Genomic DNA, 20,446 nt, shown 5'->3' on the forward strand with positions numbered 1-20,446 from the left:
CCCCAGGAGTCACATGCATCTGTTTCTTCTCTACTCTTGGCCATTACCCAGCTTTCACACGCCATTGAAAATACTGTCGCCAGTGGATGGATGATGAGAAGAATTGTACGAGCTCCCAATAAAATTATTTTTTTTTAAAAGAAGAAAAATTCTGTCGCTTGGACCAGGTGCACCTTAGTCCTCAAAGTGACATATTTGTTCCTTCACACTTTAAATCAAGCCTTTCCTCACTCACTGCCATGGAGTTGAACAATTCTATAGGCAGGGGAGAACTGCCCCCTATAGGTTTCTAAGACCATACATCTTTATAGGAGTAGAAAGCCTTGTCTTTCTCCCTCAGAGCAGCTGGTGGTTTCAAACTGCTGACCTTGCAGTTAGCAGCCCAGCGGGTAACCACTAAGCCACCAGGACTCCAAAATTAAGTCTTGAGGAGACTACCAGTGCAGGGTTCCTTCTCCAGGGAAAGGCTTTCTTTCTGCTGGCTCTGGAAGGTCTCTCTTGGAGCTTCTGCTCTTGGGTGATCTTCATGTAGCTTGGCATCTTTCTTCCCTCTTCTCTCTGGACAAGTTTGCTTCCCAGTCTAACAGGAAGGAAAGGCCTTCTACTTTAGAGAAGTATCCAACAGAACCCCTACGGATCACAACAGAATGCTAGTCAGCCCGGTGCCAAAAGTTGATCCACAGGTTGGAAGGCTCAGAGGATCCAGGGCCACCCCAGTGGATTCGAACCTACCACCATCATGAGGTCATGTTTGGTTCTGTTCTGTATGAGTCAGAGTCAACGCGAGGGTAACCAACCACCCCCACCCTCCGCTTTATGACTCAACAGTTGTTGGGAAGAGAGGTGGACAATACAGGGATTGTTCTTCTGCAAGGGGTTGCTTGGGGGAGATGGCTGGAGTCCATCGGAGCGTGCTCCGGGCTCCGTGGGAAGACCAGCTTGACTGGTTCCGCCCAGTGGCAAATGTGGGATTTGGACTCGAGGTCCCTGACTCCCCACGCAAATCTTTAGTCGCCAGCACCAGCCTGCTCCCGAGCTCCAAATGACATGCTGGGACTCTTGGCCTCTGGGTGAAAAACCCAGCCAGGAGCAAGATCCACATGACACACGTGAAAATCTCAAGGCCTCTGCTAGATAAAGTACTGTGGGAAACAAAGAAGGAACAGAGAGTGCATTCGGATGAATCCTTTATTCTCACAGGTTAAGAAGTTTGGCAGGCTGGGTTTCCGGGGTGGAGGGAGGTCTTCCCCCTCGAGTGGGAGACAGTCCCAATCACATTCTCCTAAGTAACATTGTCCCCCACTATATCCTCCCCTAGTGTTGCCTTCAAGCTACCTCTTACAAGCACATGGCTGATTGTTATCTAGCCCACTGCTTGAACTAGAGCTGGATTGCTCTGTAGGTTCTGAAGACAGCCACTCCCTTACCTGCCCCCCTCCCCCACTGGTGCTGGGTTACTCCTCCAATGTACTCAGGGACCTTTAGGGTTAGGGTACAGCCCAGTTTGTATGTACATGGTTACCTGTAATTAGGGGGGCTTGAACACCCCCCAAGTATATAAATCTGTTGGAAATATATTCTCTCTGCGTGGACCTGCTCCTGGAGTCCTGGCGGTCAAGGTGAGCCCTTGCCTGCTTTATGTTGCCTGATGTCTCTTTATCTTTCCATTACACTGCCAGCCTTTGGACCCATTCAGTTGTGGGGGCTGGTACCCCACCAAATACCATCCTGCTTTCCTCGGGCCCTCTGTTAGTTCTCTTTAAAGGACATGTCTAGGTGAGCCATTTATGTTCAAAATCTTTCCGTCGCTACCCACTGCCGTTGCACAGAATGGATGCGCTGACATTTAGGGCAGCCGTCACTGGTACCTACCAGCCATCCCACAGGAGGAAGATGGGGCTGTTTGCGCCCAAAGAGATTAGTCTGGAAAACCCAAGATAGGGCAACTATGACTTGGACTCGACTTGATGGCAGTCAGTTTAGTTTGTTTGGGTTTTGTCTGCTTGTAATAACTAGATACAGGAAGACCCAGTCTTGGTGGCACAGTGGTTAAGCACTCGGTTGTTACCCCAAAGGTTTATGGCTTGAACCCATACCTGCTCCGCAAGGAGAAAAAGTGACAGCCCAGGAGACACAATGGAGCAGCGCCACTCTCCTAGAGGTCCAGGGTGCTCAGAATGGACTTGATGGGACACAGCAGCTGGATACCGGATTAGAAGATGCTCCGCAGCAAACTAAAAGGTTGAGAGTTCAAGTCCTCCCAGAGGCGCCTGAGAAGCAAGGCCCGGCTATCTACTTTTGAAAAACTAGCCATTAAACACCCAATGGAGTACAATTAGCCTGTGAAACACAGGGTTCCCAGGAATCAAAATTGGGATTCCCGGATGAAGTGCCTTTTCTGTGACTCTGGTGAATGAGCTGTTGCAGGTGTGACTAGATTATCCTAGTGGGCCCAATTTAATCACAAGAATCCTTAAAGGCAGACTATCTTGCTCAGCCGTTGTCATACATGAAATTGGAAGGTGCTGCAGATGGAAGGGCTCATGGGCCAAGGAACACAGGCAGCCCTCTCATTGCCATCAAGTTGATACCGACTCACAGCGACCCTACAGGCCTGGGTAGAAATGCCCAAGAGTTTCCAAGACTGTAACTCTAGACAGGAGTAGAAAGCGCGCTTTCTCCCAAGGAGTGGTGGGTAGTTTCGAACCGCTGACCTTGCAGTGAGCAGTCCAACATGTAACCACTACACCACCAGGACTCCTTTGCAGGAGGCTGTAGAAGCTAGAAAAGTCACAGGAACAGAATCTCTTCTGGAGCAACCAGAAGGAATGCGGCTTGGCTCACATCTTGATGTTCTGCAAGGAAGGCCCTGAAAGAATCAACTTTTATTGCTTTGTCACTAAAGTGATAATGTGTTATAGCAGCAGCAGACAATGAACACAGCTCTTCTCACACTCAACACCAGGGCTCCTCCTACCTCCACCCTTGCCCCTGCTGTTGAACCCGCCCACCTGGGATAGTCTGATCCCATGTCCTTTAAACGCCTACTAAAGTAAGGATTGCCTATCATTCCACAGGGCCTCAGGATCACCCTTCCGCCTGCTCATCCCAGGGGGCTCACCAGTAGACCAGCAAGCTCAAGGACAATCAATGTCTGTAATTTCTTTCCTGGGGATCCCAGGTGCCCATGTGGTTCACGTCCCAGAGTGGCCCACAGGGGTTGACATAAAAGAACTAGGGTAACCTTACGTAAGAACCTCAGTTTCGGACCCCCTAGCTGCATCGGGGTCTCGTGACAAAAATGCCCATTCTACCACGGTGCTGTGGATGGGCGGGTGCGGCTCTACTCGTGTTACCGGGGAAAGAGTTCCAAGCTGCAATCACAACTGGAAAGAGTGAAGGTAGAACATGGAGCCGTTCGCGTGTGCTTCCTCAACGGCGACTTATGTAAAATGTAAAGCACCTAGGGAGGTTCCGCTTGATTGGTAACGTAAAGGTTAGCAGTTCAAACCCAGTCAGCAGGGACTTATTCCATAAAGGCCACCCCAGGGAAACCCTCTGGCACAATCAGTCCTTACCTGTAGCACAGGCGGGTCACTGTGAGCAGCATGACTTCGTGGTACTTTATATATGAAAAACGAGATTGTTGAAATTTGATTCACAGCACCTCCCTGTGGTTGAGCAGAGACCTCGATGGAAGCTGTCTATACAGTAGACCACCCGGACTTTCTCCCGCCACGTTTTGAACTGCCCAGTTTTTATTAAGCAACCCAACTTGCTTGACTGTTTGTACCCCCCGTGGTGATGTTAGCAGGTCTTGCTGGCATAGTGCTTATGCATTGGGCTGAAATCCACAAGGTCAGCGGTTCAAAACCACCAGGAGTCCCAAGGGGGCTTTCGACTCCGTAAATAGTGATAATCTCGGGAAGTCCCGGGCAGTTCTATAGACCCTGTCCTACAGGACTGCTACATGCCGGCGTGCCGCGACGGCAGTGAATTTGGTTTGGGTTTGGCTGTGGCTAAGTGCCATAAAGTTGGCTGCGAGAGAATGGAACACTGGCTGGTCCTGTGCCACGCATAGAACAATATGGATTCTGGGGCTGTATTGCCAGGAAAAGGCCCATTATGCTTGGGGTGGCACGTAGGAGCCATGCCCGACAGCTCATCCGGAAGTAGCCATGCAGCCGGACTGTCAGGAGGAGGACACAACCAAGAAGAAAAGGCTATTCAGAAGCTTAAACTTTGATGATGACCATGCCAAACCTACCCCTGCCCGCCCCACCATGAGGGACTTCTCCCTGAGAAGCCCAGCTGACTCACGGGTCAGGAGAAGAGGAAGACAGAGAAGAAAACACCATCTTTAATCAACCCACCTGCACAGAGACCAGGGATTACCCGCCTCGCAAGGTCCGAGTGAGAAGGGTCCGGTCCCCGTGCAAAGACCATCTTATAAAAACAAAAGGCTTCAAAGCACCGGTGGCGAAACCCGTTGAGTAGAAAGAGGGAGGAGGGTGAGGTGGGAGAGGGGAAGCTGACAGTGGGCAGCAGGTGGGAGGAAAGGAGACTGGAGGCAGGAGCTGGTGCAGTCCGAAGGAGACTGCTGCCCTCTGGAGCTGCCTCACCAGCTGGCTTGGTGGACCATCTGGGACCTCGGTGCTCCTGGTGGCCAGCAGAAGTCCTGGGCTGGCTTTAGGGCACAGCACTGTAGATGGGACAGTGTGAGTGTGGTCAGAGTTCCACGCTATTTGGCCTCCCAGAGTAGAAAATGCTAGGGCCAAGCGTGGGGATCAAAGACAGAGTGGTCCCCATGGCCAGGCCAGGTAGGCAGAGGTTTGGAGCTGGGGCTCCCTCCAGTGTCCCAGCCTCCATTCTAAGCCAGATCCACTCCCCTTTCACAGGCATGGCACAGAGGCCTGACTCTCCTCCCTCAGGGGTGTCTGTGGAGTAAGCCTGGTCTCTATATTACCCCAAGGTAGGGTAGGGCTCCTGGCCCTCCCACACCCCCATTCTGCACAGGCTCCACTTGGGAATCACAGGTCTGCCATCTAGTGAGGTGGGTGGAGCCTTCTGGGGTTGGTGGACAGGCTGAGGGGAGGGGGGTCAGAGGTGCAGCAGACCCAGCCTCAAGGACCTAGAGGGGTGGGGCAGTTGAACTGTGCCCGGCTCTCCTTTACTAGAGGAGAGAGCTTGAAAGGTGTGCCCACTGTGGTCAGAGGCTGAATACAGGGCTCTGGGCTCCGTCCATCTGGCTCCCAGCGAGAGAACGGGTATATTGCTTTAAGAGAGGTGTTGGCAAGTGGTGGCAATGGTGTGTGTGTGTGTGTGTGTGTGTGTGTGTGTGTGTGTTTTGGAGATCACGTGGATCCTAGAGTGCGCCAGCTGGAAGGGGATTTAGAAATGAGATTCAGAGATCACCAGCTTTGGGTTTGGGGAGTCTGCAAAAACACAAAGTGCAGTTCAAGGCCTGGCTCCACCAACTGCCTGACGGTGTGGATTTAGCAAACGGCTTCCCATGGCTAGGCCTCGGTTTTCACATCTGCAGAATGGGACTAGCAATTCCAGTTTAGCCCAAGGAATTGGGAGCCAATGAGAAGGCTAGAAGGACTTCCTCCTGCTAAGGGATTATTTAAATTAGTGAAGGCCAGCGAGACAGAGGCCTAGAGAAGACAAAAGCTTTGCAAAATGCCACATAAGAGTCCGTGACAGAGTAGGGCTCCTGCTCAGTTCGAGGTATCTCTCCCTCGCTGGTGCTTGCGTGCGTATGGTGTCTGTCCCTCCTGCTTTGTCTAGGGACAGAAAGCAGGATGTAAGTGGAGGGTGAATGGGAGAGACAGGGGAAGGAAGAGAGGCCTCAGCTCACACCAAGGCTGCGATTAAAAAAATTTACAAACCCCGAGATCCCCTTGCCCCCCCGCCCCACCCCTGAAGTCCGAGTTGCAAGGGCCAAGTCCAAGGCCAAGTCTCTGGCTGCAGCTCCAGGTGGGGCCGGCACGGGCTGCAGTTGCTCCGCGAGCCGCCAGAGGGCGTGGCCGCCCGTCTTGACCGGAGTAGGCCGCAGCGGCTGTCCGTTAGGCCTCCGAGTGAGCGGCGCCAGGGGAGGACGCGGGGCAGAAGCTACCCCGACCTGGAGGGAACAAAGGCGGGTTGGGATTCAGAGAGAAGGCCCTGAAGGTACAGGGGCAGTGAAACCCAGCTGCCCCTTTCCGCTGCGCACGCACCCCCCCCCCCCACTAACATCCCAGGCCACCACCACCTCCGCCCCGCCACCCCTAGCCCCACGCCAGGACCCACGTGTACAGAGGCTGCAGTTGTAAATGCGACGTCTTCTGGGGCGCCTGGTAACCGTAGGAATCAAAGCCGCCAATGAAGTCAACTGTGGGCGGGAGGTGGGGCAAGATTAGGAAGGTTTGGCTACGGGGGTGGGGTGGGGTGGGGTGGCGGTGGGGGCTTGGAAGGTAGGAGCGGGGCGTGCATAGGAATCTGCGTCTAGGGTCCTGGTCGGGAAGCATCTGAAGCGCAGGGCTCCACGCTCGGGGACAAAGCTGGAGGAGGCGGGGCACGAGCCAGACTCCAAACAGAGAGGGGGCTTTAAGGCGGGGTGGAGCCTTGCCCCGAGGGGGTGGAGTCAGAAGGGCAGTGCGGCCTCCCAGGGAGCAAGCCCCAGGAGCTGGGCGGGGCGAGGCGAGATTAGAGGAGCTGGGCAGGCAGAGGTGGGGTTTGTAAAGTCTAAGTAGGGGCAGGGCCGACGTAGGGATCTTGGAATGGGCTCCTTCCTGGCCGCCAGTTGGGCCAGCCCGGGTCCCTCCCGCCGCAGCCGTTCGGCCCCTGTCCGAGGTGCTGAAGGCGCGAGGGCAGCGAGCAGCCGCGTGTCAGTCAGCACTTCTCCAGGGGCGGGGCACGGCACTCACAGCTGTCCTCCTCTTCCAGGAAGACTTTGCTCACGTAGCAGGCGAACACAAAACCGAACAGCTGGGAGAGGGGACAGGGCAGTGCGTCAGAGAGGAGAGGAGGAGATACCTGTCAGACCTGGCTGCTGGGAACAGGTGTCAAGCCGAGGCCAAACCCATAGAACCACGCCAAGTTAAACAATGAAGTTAAAGTTGAAGTCAAACATACCCAGTCCTGTTCTCTGTTCTGGGAATGTAAATTTGGATGAGTAGTTACTTTACCTCACCGGGGAAGGGGAGAGGGGGTGGAAGGGGCTGCTTCTCCCAGTGAACTTGGATAAATAGCACATCTTGTTGTCAGGAGGCTCACGTGAAGTTACATGGATTAAAGTGCCTGGAACAGGGCTCGCCCAGCGTACCTCTTCCAGAAATGGAGCTACTACTAGTTTGGGACCATTTCCACATCGCCAAGCAGTCTCTTTCATCCTGGAAATGCTCTGAGATGGGTTCTGTCATTCCTCTTTGTAAATACGGGAATGTACTTGGAGAGGGCAAGTTGACTTGCCCAAGGTCATACATGGGGAGTAGTGGGGATGGAAACCCACCCAAGAACGACTCACGGTCTGATGTGCCATCCTGTCCTTAGATCTGCTCCCTGCCTGCAGAAGGACAGGAGCAGGGGCAAAGGGAGGAGCTTCAAGGTATGGCCTGAAGACCCAGATCCCTCCCTCTCTTGACCAGCACTTGGCACCCTCCCCCCCACCCCCCGGGGTGGGTGGACAAGAACAGGAAGCCAGACTAGAAGGACTCACTGCTAGGAATATCTGCAGAGCGCTGCTGAGCGCCTCAATGTAGGGGTAGTCAAGCAGGCAGCCGGTGACAGAGATGACGTGGTGGTCCTCCAGGGCCAGGCGGGAGTTTAGGACGGGTGTCACCAGGCAGCCCGGACCATTCTCCATCCACCAGGAGCGGTGCAGGGATGTGTTGAAGGTCATGATGAAGTCCCGGTCCTGGGGGCAGAGGGGCCTGGGATACTGAGCAGGGAGGAGAAAGAGATACTCCCCAAGTCCCAGGAGACACTACGGAAGGCCTGCTTCATACTGGGACTCAGAGAGGGCAGCCTCCTCAGCAGGTCTGATGGGGAAGAGCTTGGGAGTCTGCATCTGTCCACGTTTGACCAGTAGATGGCACTAGATGGACGTACAGACTTCACTTTTCCCATGCCTGGAATGGAAGGGGCAGCTGCTGATCCAGGACTGGAAGGGGACACTAACAGTGAGTGAACAGGTCAAATTGCCCACTGATTGGTGAAACCCTTAATATTGGTCCCATTCATGGCCCATTTTGCCTCTCTCTCTCCCTGTGTGTGACCCTGGGTAAACCTCTGGTTGCTTTGCTCTCCAGCCTCTCTCTATCCAATGGAGGCAGGGCAAGCATCAAGCAGGAGCTCTCAGGCATGGGCATGCTCAATCCTCATCAATCCACTCACTCACTCACTTACTCACTTATTCACACATGCACTCACTCAACCACTGTGTGCTGCTCAGGGGCGAATAAGCCCTTAGATGTCTACCATCTCCTCCTCTCAGCAACCTCGGGAAGTTGGGGTTGAAGTATCCTCCATTTGATAGAGGAGGAAACGGAAGCTCGGTGAGGTGAAGGCACTTACCCAGGTCACGCAGGAATGTCAGAGCAGGGATTTGAATCTAGCTGCATCAAATTACAAAGCCCGTGTTCTTATCCACTCCGTGTGTGTGCACATGTATGTGTGCACGTGTGTATGTGCACGCGCACCTCCTTTAACTCTGAAAATGGACACTGTCTCCCTCTGGACTTGCTCTCTTCTCATAATGTCCTCCAAGCGAAATACACTTTCTGAACAAGTTCTCCAGCTGACAGGAACCAAACCCACTGCCCTGGAGTCCACCCTGCAGGACAGAGCAGCGCTGCCCACAGGGTCCCCAATGCTGTCATCTTCACAGAAGCAGACTGCCAAGTGGCTGGTGGGTTTGAACTGAGGTCTCTGGGTTCGCAGCTTGGCTGCTTAAACACAGTGTCCCCAGGCACTCCCCACCCCCACCCTCTACCCAAAGACATCCAAGAACCAAACTCACTGCCATCAAGTTGATTCTGACTCATAGAGACCCTGTAAGACAGGGTGGATTTCTGAGGCTGTCACTCTTTGACAGGAGTAGAAAGCCATGCCTTTGTCTTTCTCCCACACACAGAGCAGCTGATGGTTTCAAACTGTTGACCTGGCAGTTAGCAGCCCAATGCATGACCACAATGCCAGAGCTCTTCCTATATGATAGTCCCTTTGATTGTCCTTGAATGAATACTAACAAGTCTCTTAACCTTTGGTGAAATGTTGCTCAGAATTGGGCCCACCCCACTCTCTGAGGTCTGAGCCGTACCAGGGCCACAGCCCTTTGACATGCCTTGCTCTGACATTTCTGTCGCTACTGGAGGGGGCGAAGAGTGACACAGAGCCCTGGTGGCATGGTGGTTCAGGTGCTCAGCTGCTAGCCGAAAGGTGGGTGGGAGAAAGTTGGGGCAGTCTGCTTCCATGGAGACAGGGTTGCTGTGAGTCCGGAGTGACTTCAAGGCAGCGGGTTGGGTTTGGGGAGAGTTGCTCTCTGGGCCACTACCTACTACGGTGTTTTCCGGAGCTTGTGATCAATGGGGCCCACGCCCATCTTCACACAAACTTCTCTGCAGCCTGATCGGCTCCACCGTTTGTTTTAAAGAAATGCAGAGGGGGCAGGAGCAAACTGGGGGAGCAGCAATTATTTGATTGTGTGGAGCGTCCCAAGAGATGGTGGCCCAACCCCGCCCCCCACATGGGATCCCTGGGGAAGCAGTAGGACCTCTATCTCACGACACTGAGAGGCCTGAGGCTTACCTGGGACAGCTGGCCCACCTCCAGGTAAAAGCAGATGATAAATGCGTTCCAGCCAACCCAGAGCACCAGCCAGGCTGCATACTGAGAAAAACAGAAGTGGGGTCAGAGGCAGGCCTGGGTAACAAGGATGGGGTGCGTCGGGGGAAATGGAGTTCAAGGGTTGCGCAGTTCTACCCTGTCCTACCGGGTCCCTGTGAGTAGCCATCGATTCGATGGCACTGAGAGTTTTCTTGGGTCACCTCCTGACCTGCTGGTTCTGAATCTGCTTCCAGAAAGAGCTCAGGAGTATTTTAAACACATTTTTTCCTAAGGCTTACCCCACCTTGCACAGGCTAAACTCTGGCGAACCAGCTTTAGTGTTTTCAATGATCCCTAGAGGACTGTGACATGAGCAAATGACACTTAGAGACGGCAAGCCACTAGAGGGCCGGGACCCTGCCCACCTTACTCGCCACTGCAGGGTGGTGACGAGCTCAGAGCAGGCCCTCGGGTGGGTGGGTTTGCTAGAAGTGCTGCATGTCAGGCCACAGCTGGTCGTCGGAAGTGGGTGTCAGGGGCATGTGGGAGGCAGAGGGCAGACATTTCCTATAGTGGGAAGGGAGGGCAGAGGGAAGGAGGAAGGAGGGAAGAAGGAAAGAATGGGAGAGCGCTGCCCTACTGAAGAAGCAGCCTTCATTCTTCTAAGAGGTTGCGATCCTTGTGAAGAGGCAAGCCTCAGGCTGCTGGGAGCCGCCGATGAGAGAGACAGGAAGTTATCCCACAGCCTGGTGGCTGAGAATACAAGTGGGTACATCTCACACTCAGCTGTGGCTGGTGGAAGGGATGAGGGGGTGAGGGGGTAAGGGCAGGGCAATGGGTGGGGGGAGCATATGGGAAGGGGTTCCAGTCCCACGTGGTTCCTGGAGGCTCTCACTACTAGGTCACACCCTTCCCTCCTGCCTCGCTCTGCAGACTACACTGACTGACCGAGGCCCCATGGCACAGCCCCGACCCCAGCTCTTCCTCCACCAGGCTGGATGTGGAGAGAAGGGGCTGGCCTGTCAGTCCTCCCTGGTCCAGACGTGGCCAGTTCTGGGGAGAAACGTGCCTCCTTCCCTCAGTGACAGGCCAGGGAGGGGGTGGGAGGTGCTTCAGGAGTCTGTTATTTCCACTCAAGGCCTGTACCTGTGGGTTCAGCGGCTGTCCCTTGGCAGGGAGTCTTGCTCACACTGGTGTCGGACGCTCGCCTGATAACAGAGAAGGGCTCCCTTCTCGTACCTCTGGTGAGAGAGTCCTTAGGAAGGGCCCTGTTTACCTGGTGCCCCAGAGCTTGCCCGTGGGAGAGTCTCTAGAACGAGTAGGAGTGGGCTCTGGTGACAGTGTGACATGGGGTGTCACTGTCACTGTGGGTGTCCAACATGTAGGCAGTGAGTTTACGTCAAAAGCCTTTTCCCTCAGAGAGGCCTGGGAAAAGATCATTCCAGAACAGCAGGGGCATGGGTGGGTTTGGTTGGAAACAGAAGTTTGATGGGCCCCGGGAGGCTGGCTTGGAATGAGGAAGGTAGGAGAGAAGTGGGCACAAAATTTAACTCCTGACATGGAAGTGCAGGCCGGCTGCCCTAGGCCAGGCCGTGATGAGCACGGTGTGCAAGGGCAGACCCCAGCCTACCCGAGGGTCAAACCCAGCACAGTAGCCAGCTGACCAGGACATGCTGCCGACAAACTTAAGCCCAGGCCCATCTCGGGCTCCCCTCTCACACTGGCTTATGGAGGCTGCCCAGCCACCTCCAGAAACCTCACTCTCCTCATCTGGGGCACGGAGTCGAAGACACACCTCACCGGGCAGTTGTAAAAAAGAGGGAAAGCTCACACAGCTCTAGGAGCACCTGGTATGTGGCAGGCGCTCCCTAAAGGATACCTTAAGGCTTGGATTGTCTCCAGAGGAAATTCATGAATAGAATACCAAGTAAGCATTGGGATTTGGGGCATCCACCCCAATGGCTAAGACACAGCAGGACTCTGGATGCCTGGAGCAGGAGTGGGAGATCTAGCGGGGGAGGGGGGTGTGGTGGGCAAGGAGGGGCGGGTAGGGGTCAGGGGAAGAGGCTAGGTTGGGAGGGACTGGGTGAGCCGTACCAGAATGAGGTACCGGGAACGGTACTGCACTGTGCCAAAGATGCCCAGGATCACGGCCATGATGTGCAGGAAGTTGGCTAGGATGGGGGCCCATTGGTAGCCCAAGAAGTCAAAGATCTGCCGCTCCAGCGCAGCCACCTGTGGGGAGAGAGCAGTGGAGGTCACTGTCACAGGGACCTCACCGAGGGTGCAGGTGACACCAATGACCATGGTGAGCAGTTCAAGGGCCGCCCCTGCTCCTGGCTAATGGAGGGACGCTGGCAGGTGGGGACAAGCCTAGGGGTGTGGGAAGAGCCTGGTCACCATTAAGGGAGGAGCTAGAGAGACTGGGCAGCCAGGGTTGAGGACACCTCCCTTTCCTCCTCCGAGGCCATCCCCATGGCCAGTTCACGCTCAGCACCTTCCCCACGCGGAACAGTCAGCACCCAGACCCTCTCTCCAGCCCACGCCCATGCCAACGCGCTGGGGACCAGGGTAAAGCCACTGAGCCAGTCACTTCTGCCATAGACTGTTCTGGCCCAGGCATTCCTGCCCATGGGGCACAACAGAGAGGGCTTTTCTCCGCGCCACCCCCCTTCCCGGGGGAGCTGCCAGCCAAGTCTTCCTCGCTGTTTCCAGGCGCGGTGGTAGGATCCGTCCATCCTCATGCTGTGCTCGGTCAGGGGACTTGCTTTGCCCTGAGACTTCAGCAAGCTCCATGCAAGCAAAGGCTTGAAAAACGTGTCTGCCTTGGCGCTTGCTCCCTGGCTTCACTTCCAGCCCATAGACCAGCGTGTGAACGAGTCCAAGCTAGCCTCCCTTGGGGCGAAAGGCTGTGTTAAGAGAACCCAGAGAGCCCAGGCCACAGCCAGGCACCCATCAGCCTGAAGAAGGAGGTCTCTGAGCTCATTCAGAAACCAGCCAACCCACCTATGGGCCGTGAGCACCCAGAAGACTCCCTCCCCCGCTGACCCAGTGCGTGGTGAGTTTAAGAAGCTGGCTCTGTAAGGCCCCTTAGTGGTGCTGACATCTGTTCGGCAGCGAAAGTTGACAGAGGAGTCGACCAGCACGCCTTCCGAGTGTCAGCATTCAGATGATGCCTTTGGAACAAGGTGCCCTGGGTCCTTCTTCTTTCTGACCATCCGGCCTCCCAGGTTCTGGTGACAGAAGCCACCTGGTTTGGAATGGCACCTCCCACACAGTCTGCCCATGTGATGTGGGTGGGACTGGGGCCATGTCCAGTTTGGGGGCTAGGCATGTCATCTAGACTAGCCAAATAATCAAAGACACAGCCACGGGCCCAAGGATGCGAACTCACTCGCCTGGGGCCCTGGCCCCGAAAGCCACCAGAGGTAGGTGCTGGCTGGTCACCACGAAGGTGGCCAGAGAGGCTAGGAAACCAGAGTTGTTCTCTCCTCCTGGGGTCTCTGAACGGGGGTGGGGTCAGCTGGTAGCTGCCAACGGCCCGTCTGTGCCACTTCTCTCAGGGTGGGCAGCCTGCCTGAGGAGGGAGCCGCCCCGAAGGGACGGGGAGAGTGGGGAGCAGGAGCGGTCAAGTGAAGTGCGTGCTGAGGTCATCTTCGGTCTTGCAATGAGCCACGCTGAGAGCCACTTCTCTCTCCTTGTATTGCCGGCTCTTAACCTGCAACCCGGAGGCCTGGCGGGAGTAGCACTGGCGGGAGTAGCACTGGCGGGAGTAGCAGGGCAGCGAGGAGGTATGGCAGGGATGGAGGGGAGACTCTGAAGGCTTTCGTCTGGTCCCTGGCAGGAAGGCAGGAGTAGAGCTACTACTGCTGCTACACAGATGGCAAAGTTTGGGCAGAGACCAAGGAAGCAAGGGGGAGAGGGGAGCGGGGTGGTGCCAGGCCCAATCCTGGCACCCACCCAGCCTGTCTCTTGCGAGTGGCTCCCCTCTGAGGGGCTCTGGAGATTGTAAAGAGCATTCCAAGTTCATCTCTCCCCGGGCCCACCTTGGCAGAAAGGTAGGTCTGGGCTCAAGATCTTATTGTGAAGTGAGCAGGAGGCTCAGAGAAGGGAAGTGACCAGCCCAAGGTCACACAGCAGGTTGGTGGCAGAGCTAGGCAGCCGTTCTGCCTGGCTCTGCCATCTGTCCCAGCTTGGCGCAGACTACCACCTTCGCAAGTGGCATGGACTTGAGCGTAAAGAGGTGTGGCTTCTGGGAAAAGGTCTGCCACTGGCTCCTGGGTGGCTCTGGGGTCTCAGGTTCCTCTGTCAATCATAGAAGGCGTGGGACTAGATGACCTCCAGGGGCCCTTCCAGCTTCGCCATCAGTGACTTGCTGACCCTGCAGGAGAGGCATCCCGGCTTGCTCGGAGCCCACTGCCAGGGTCTCCTGGGTGCTGCTCCCATTCCCCCATGCTCCTCCCTTCTGTCTCTTCCCCTCCCACCCGGACTCAACCAGGCCCTCCTGTTCCAGGAGCCCGGTGGGTGGGCTGGGGTCCAGCAGGGTGCTTTCACCCAGCGGCTCCCAGGGGAGGAGGTTCTGATCAGAGGATGGAGGAGAGGCTCAGGCTCGCAGTGAAGCTGGGGAGACGCCCTGGCAGATACACACCTAATACATGACATCCCCACGCCCACCCCGCCCCTGTTGAGAGCCCTCCTCTGCTCTCCATGACCTGAGTGAGGACCGGGCGGGCGGCATGAGGCCAGAACCAGAAAAGGAGGAAACCCTGTTGTGACTCCAACAGCTCAAATCCCTGCTCTGCTGTGTGACGTAGGGCAAGTCCCTTTCCCTCTCTGAATTTATTTGCCTGACTATGAAGACGGAAGAAGACTTCTCCCCTGAGGACTTGCGGTGAGGCTGAAGTCCCACAAACCAGCAGACAAGTAGCCTCACTCAACGGAGGCTAATCCATCACACAAGGGGAGACCTCCAACGAGATGGACCCACACAGTGGCTGTGACAATGAGTTCAAGCACAGGGAGAGCTTGGAGGACGGTCCAGGCCAGGGCACCGTTCCATCTTCTTTCACACAGGGCTGCACTGGGTCGGAACAGACTTGGTGGTACCTAACAGCGACAATTCCTGGTAGGCTTAGGGAAGTGTCTTCATTTCCCATCAAAAGTCTGCTAGGATCTGGCCTGATCCTTTATTCTCTGTCGACTCCTCCCCCCAAGCAGCTGAAACACTTGCTGCCACCCCCCCTCCCGCCCCCATTCCTTTTATTGAAGTCCTCCTGGGTCTTTACCTATAAACCCCATGGTCATGGAGTTTTCCAGGACAGCTCCATCCCTTCCTCCTGGGAAGAGCTCCCTGACTGCCCCGGCCCACAGGGCCTGCTCTCCTTCCATTACACACAGAGCACAGGCTGTCCCTGTCATCCAGGGCACTGAACAGCCAGCCAGGCTTCCATTCACTTCCGTCCATGGTCATTCCCCCACACGCCGACCACTGCCAACACCCGGCCCCTCTTCACCCCCTGGAGGTCCTCGCTGATTCATTCACAGAGGGAGCACTCAGTGTGGGGCTCAGAGCTGGTGACAAGGCCAGGTGACCAGGGCCTACAGAATGCCATCTCTCTGACCAATGAGAAGTACGCAGATGGATTTAAACTGATCTTTTTCACACATTGAGATCCAGAATGTCAGACCTAATAATAATAATGTATAATTAATCCAGGGATCACAAGTGAGGGTGGGGGGAAGGGAAGGAAAAAAGAGGAGCTGATAGGAAGGGCTCAAGTGGAAAGAAAATGTTTGGGAAATGATGATGGCAACATAGACACAAATATGTTTGATACAATTGATAAATGGAATGTTAAAACAGCTGTAAGAGCCCCAATAAAATGATTTAAAAAATTAGTTCATAAAGTGTGGTTCTCAGATCCAGAGTATCAACCTTACCAGTGATCTCGTTAGAAATGCACATTTAGGAGACAACAGACAGTGTAAGATATGAAAATAAAAATAATTTATAACTTATCAAGGGTTCATGAAGGCAGGAGGGTGAGGAAGAAGGAAAAAAATGAGGAGCCAATACCAACGGCTCAAGTAGAAAGAAAATGTTTTGAAAAGCATGATGGCAACTTATGTACAAATGTGCTTGACACAATGGATGTCTGGATTGTTCTAAGAGCTGCCAATGCCAGGGGCTTAAGTGGAGAGCAAATGTTTTGAGAATGATAAGGGCAATGAATGCACAAATGTGCTTACCACAATTGATGGATAGATGGATTGTGAAAAGAGTTGTATGAGCCCCTAATAAAATGATTTTAAAAAACAAACAAAAAAGAGCTGTAAGAATCCCAATAAAATGATTTATTACAATTAAATAGTATTTTAAAAATTAAAAAGATCTCAGACATCACCTCTATGCTAAAAGTCCTGGTATTTTCCACTAGAAAACCAAGTCAGGTATCTCTAGGCATTTGCGACAGTGAAATGCACATAATTAACTGGCACAAATAAACACACAATAGGAGAAAACATGCTCCCCATTGGGCTGCCCCATTTAGAAAGGGTCATCTAAAGACAGTGGTCTTGCTGTGTCTTTGTTACACTGACAGAGGAATTGTGTGGGGGCAACAGTGCGCTACCCCTTGGGAATAATTTCAATGTATGTGCACTGGGGGTGGTTACCTAGGGGGACACTGACACCTGGTCAGTCTGCAAGTCTGGTCAGACTAGCTTCTGGCCTCTCTCCTCAGTGGACCAGAAGGAAACCTGCCGTGGGCAGAAGGTTTCTGATTTCCAAGAGTGTGTGTGTGTGTGTGTGGGGGGGGGGGGGCGGGGAACCCTGGCCAACCATTCCACTCAACCTTCCTACTCAGCCAAGGGCTCTTTTTAAAATATGCATCTGGTCAAGTTATTCTGTCACCAAGCAACCCACAAGAAGGTTGGGCAAATTATCTGGCTCCTGGGCCCACCAATACTGCAGCCACACAGGTCCCCAGGCATACAACCTCCCACCACCACCACCCACCCCTGCCAAAAGAACCGAGTCCCCTTATCCTTAGCCCCAGAGCAACAGATGGCAGCCAGTCACCCAAGCAGCCTTGTCATCATCTGTAGGCAAGAGTAAGTTCCACATTCCTGACCCTCAGTCCTCTGTACCCTTGGCCTCCCCGCCACCCAGGCTCCATGCTGCTTTCTCCTGACCTAGCCCCCACTGACCCCTCCACATGTCAAATCAGGAAGTGCCTCTCTATTCTCAACTCCTCCTGAGAGTGTGGGGGGGGGGAGGGGGGAGAGACTCAGCACCTTCTAGGTCCAGTCACAGGTATTTTCAATCAGAAAACCAAGTACAAGGGGAGGGAGGGGAAAAAGAGGAGCTGATACCAAAGGCTCAAGCAGAAAGAAAATGTTTTGAAAGTGATGATGGCAACATATGTACGAATGTGTGTTTAATATAATTGATACATGGATTGTTAATAAGAGCTGTAAGAGCCCCCAATAAAATGATTTACCAATAAAAAAAATTTAGCCTAACTTAAAAAACCCAAGTCCAATCTCTCAGGATCTCTGTGGCCACGAGCAACTTGTGCAGCCAGTGCGCCCATCGGGATAAACGCAACACAGCCTCGGTGTGGTGGCTGGTATCGTGGCTTCCCCTGCAGCCTTCCTGAGCGCCTCTGCTTCTCCTCTGTCCTCCCTCCTGCTCCTCAGGCCCAAAGGGGAGTGGGTGGATGTCCTCTGAGAATTGGCCAGAGCCCTGCAGGCCTGGCCCTGGGGTTGCACTGCCCTCCTGACCACTGGGCTCCACCTCCTGCCTCTTCCTTGAAGTGGGCTTGGCCCCTGCTTGATCCCCATTGACTGAATCCTGAGCCACCCCACCCGGCACCCTGACCTGCAAGTCTCCCACCGCCTTCCCTCTGCTTCTCATTAAAGGCCACCCTCTGGGCTGTGCCTTCATTTGTCACTGCTCTGCTTTTGACAGGCCCCTCTGTGACCGCGCCAGTGCACACAGGGCGCGATGGCTGTCATCTCCTGCACTCGGCCCCCTGCCTCTGCCCCTCCACTCGCTCCCACACTGCAGACCACGGGGTTTTCACTGGTTGATTTTTTTTCTTTGAAAGTACATCACCAGGCCGTTCTCCCTCATTCATTTAACGGAGGAAACGCTGCTGAAACCTGTCTGGCCCCCTAGCAGTATACACGTCTTGATGGACTGTGTGTACGTGTGTGCACGCGTGTGTGTGCATGTGTGCACATGAGGGGCCCCGGGCCCCTCACGAGCTGAGCCCCTTCTCTTGCATCAAAGACCCTGCTTCCTTCTCTGTTCTCTGGCCCACCTTCTATCATCCCCCTTGCCTGGAAACTCAACTTCCCCCTCTCCCCGGGGGTCCTTCCTGCTGGCTCCCCAGACTCAGTTACCTTCCCAAGCCTGGTGTTTCACAGTGGCTCATGTCCTCTTTCTAACGAAGACGACACTCGTTGACAACGAATGGGGTTTCAAAGGTCTCCAAACCCTCATTTGCTGCTCACTCAACCAACCGCCCAGTATCACCTGGTGTGCTGCCTGGCCGCTCAACAGCTGTCACTGAGGCCACCAGTGACCTCTGACCTCTGGCCACCAACCCCAGCAGCCAGATTGCAGTTCTCATTTCCTCATCTCGCCTGACTTCCTGCCAGGGACGCGGCAGCTCAATGGCCAGTGGGGTACAGAGACCGCCTGTGTGGGTTAGAATCCAGGTGCCACCAGCTAGCTGACAACTCCGGGCAAGTCACTTAACCTCCCTGAGCTTTGGCCCACAAACTGGGCAGGGGCCACAGTGCCTCCACCATCAGGCTGTGCGAAGGAGGGCTGAGATATGAGGCCCCACAGCACTCCCACTGGCAGGCATGCACCCTCTCCCGGTTTACCTGCTGTCCCGGGCATTAGAAGGCAGGCTCCGGAGGGCAGGGAGTCCTGTAAATAGCTGTATTTCCCATGAGAACAGCGCTTGTCCTGCGCAGGTGTTGAATTTAAGCTCCATGTTAACCCTCGCTGGCCCCTGCTGTCACTCCATTTCAGGTCAACATTGGGGCAGACCGGGCCCCCCAAATTAGAGTGCAAGGCCAGCTTCTTGCCCCCTGAATATGCCACAAATCCCAGGAAATGCTTCCTGGGGCACTAGACCACCGGCCCTAACCCCTTCATAACCAACTGCCCAGTTGGATGCCCTAAACTCACGGTCCATTTTCATGTTGTGGGGCCACCCTCCACCTGCCGTGTGAGGTAGAAACCACTTGAAACTGTTCTCCACTCTGCGATCACCCCAGGGACCAGCGGCCATCAAGTCCTGGCTCTTTGAGCGTCTACCTTTCACACCTGGCCACTTCTCTCCATCCACCTCCATCCTCACCTGGCCAACTGAAAGGTTGCATGGGCAGCCTCTTCCCCTGCACTCTACATCAGCCCACCCCACCCCTCTCCTCTCCAGAGTGCAGCCTCCACCGGGCTCCCCTGCGGCCCCTCCCCCTGCCCTCAGCTCCCTACCCCCACCCCTGATTATTTATTTATAGGGTAGCTGCCAGCTGAGGGGATGCAGTTGCCATGGGAACCTTCAGACCCGAGTCAGGGCTGCCTCTGTTCTCAGTAGGATGCTCTTGTCTGTCTAGACGCCAACCCCAGGAGCCTAACACCAGGTGGGGGGCAGGGGGGGGTGAAGGATGAATAATGCAGATGGGCCCACCCCATTCCCAGGAAGCTGCCTAGGGGAGAGTGTGGGGAGGGGGCTGGGCTCTGGGCCACAGAGCCCATCAGAAGTCTCTTGTGCCCAAGCCCTTGCCAGCCAATTCTGCAAGTCAACTACTTCCCTGGCCCAAATTCCAAGGCCTGTCACCACGGGGCCAGCCGTAGGCACAGAAGTCAGGCTGTCTGGGGAACGGCCGGGTTGGTGCCTGGGAAGTTTTTGGAGAAGGTTTAGTCCAGCCTGGCTGTCTCTCCCCTTGACTGTGGTTCACTCAGGGCGGAGGCTGGGAAGAGCTCCTTGGGGTCGGGGAGTTGCTAGCTCGCTCAGCCACGACCCTCCACCTGCGGGAGCCGCAGTTTCCCCGCTGAGGAGTCAGGCTGTGGACCCCCAGCGCAGGACTTGGCATGCGGTCAACACTCGGGGCAGGGTAGCAGTCTTTCCTGCCCCCTTCAGCCTCCCCCACCCCCACTTTTCCCAATGGATTTTTGAGGCAGCTGACAAAATTAAACTCGACTCAGCCCTTCATCCGTGAAATGAGAGAGTGGGGCTGGAGCCACAGACAGGAGAGCTGGAAGGGCCCGGAGATCAGCTGGTCCAACCCCCTCATTAGGGAGGTGAGCAAACCCACAGGCAGCTGATGGGGAGGGGGTGGTAAGGCAGTGACATGTCCCCCTCCTGAGATCAGCCCCTACCTCCAGTCTGGTTTCTGTCTGAAGCAACACCGCCTCCTGGCCCGCCCCAGCCGAATCGGGCTGCAACAGAGGAGGATGGACTGAGCGCACCCATTGTCAGAGGGCGGCCAGGTGGCCTTCACAGGGTTGGGGGGATGGGCCTGTTGTGGACTCAATTAGTTGAACAAGTAGTTCTTGAGCACCTTCTAAGTGCCAGGCCCCAGGCCAGGTGCAGAGGGTACGGCAGTGGCCAAGCTG

At 55.0% G+C, this 20,446-nt stretch overlaps 1 protein-coding gene across 1 annotated transcript in view; it reads right to left on the reverse strand.

Annotated features, from left to right (window-relative positions):
- Positions 1–4,340: 4,340 nt before the first annotated feature.
- NKAIN1 (sodium/potassium transporting ATPase interacting 1) overlaps positions 4,341–20,446 on the reverse strand; it is a 54,607-nt gene continuing 38,501 nt past the window's right edge. The window contains exons 2-7 of the mRNA XM_075553315.1: positions 11,905–12,042; positions 9,790–9,870; positions 7,700–7,897; positions 6,909–6,969; positions 6,292–6,373; positions 4,341–6,124 (exon numbers count right to left, since the gene is read on the reverse strand). Of these exons, the coding sequence (XP_075409430.1) occupies positions 6,115–6,124; positions 6,292–6,373; positions 6,909–6,969; positions 7,700–7,897; positions 9,790–9,870; positions 11,905–12,042 (570 nt within the window). The 3' untranslated portion in view covers positions 4,341–6,114. The remainder of the gene's footprint in view (positions 6,125–6,291; positions 6,374–6,908; positions 6,970–7,699; positions 7,898–9,789; positions 9,871–11,904; positions 12,043–20,446) is intronic.

The sequence above is a fragment of the Tenrec ecaudatus genome, chromosome 1 (assembly GCF_050624435.1).
Source record: "Tenrec ecaudatus isolate mTenEca1 chromosome 1, mTenEca1.hap1, whole genome shotgun sequence".
Taxonomy (NCBI): Eukaryota; Metazoa; Chordata; class Mammalia; order Afrosoricida; family Tenrecidae; genus Tenrec; species Tenrec ecaudatus.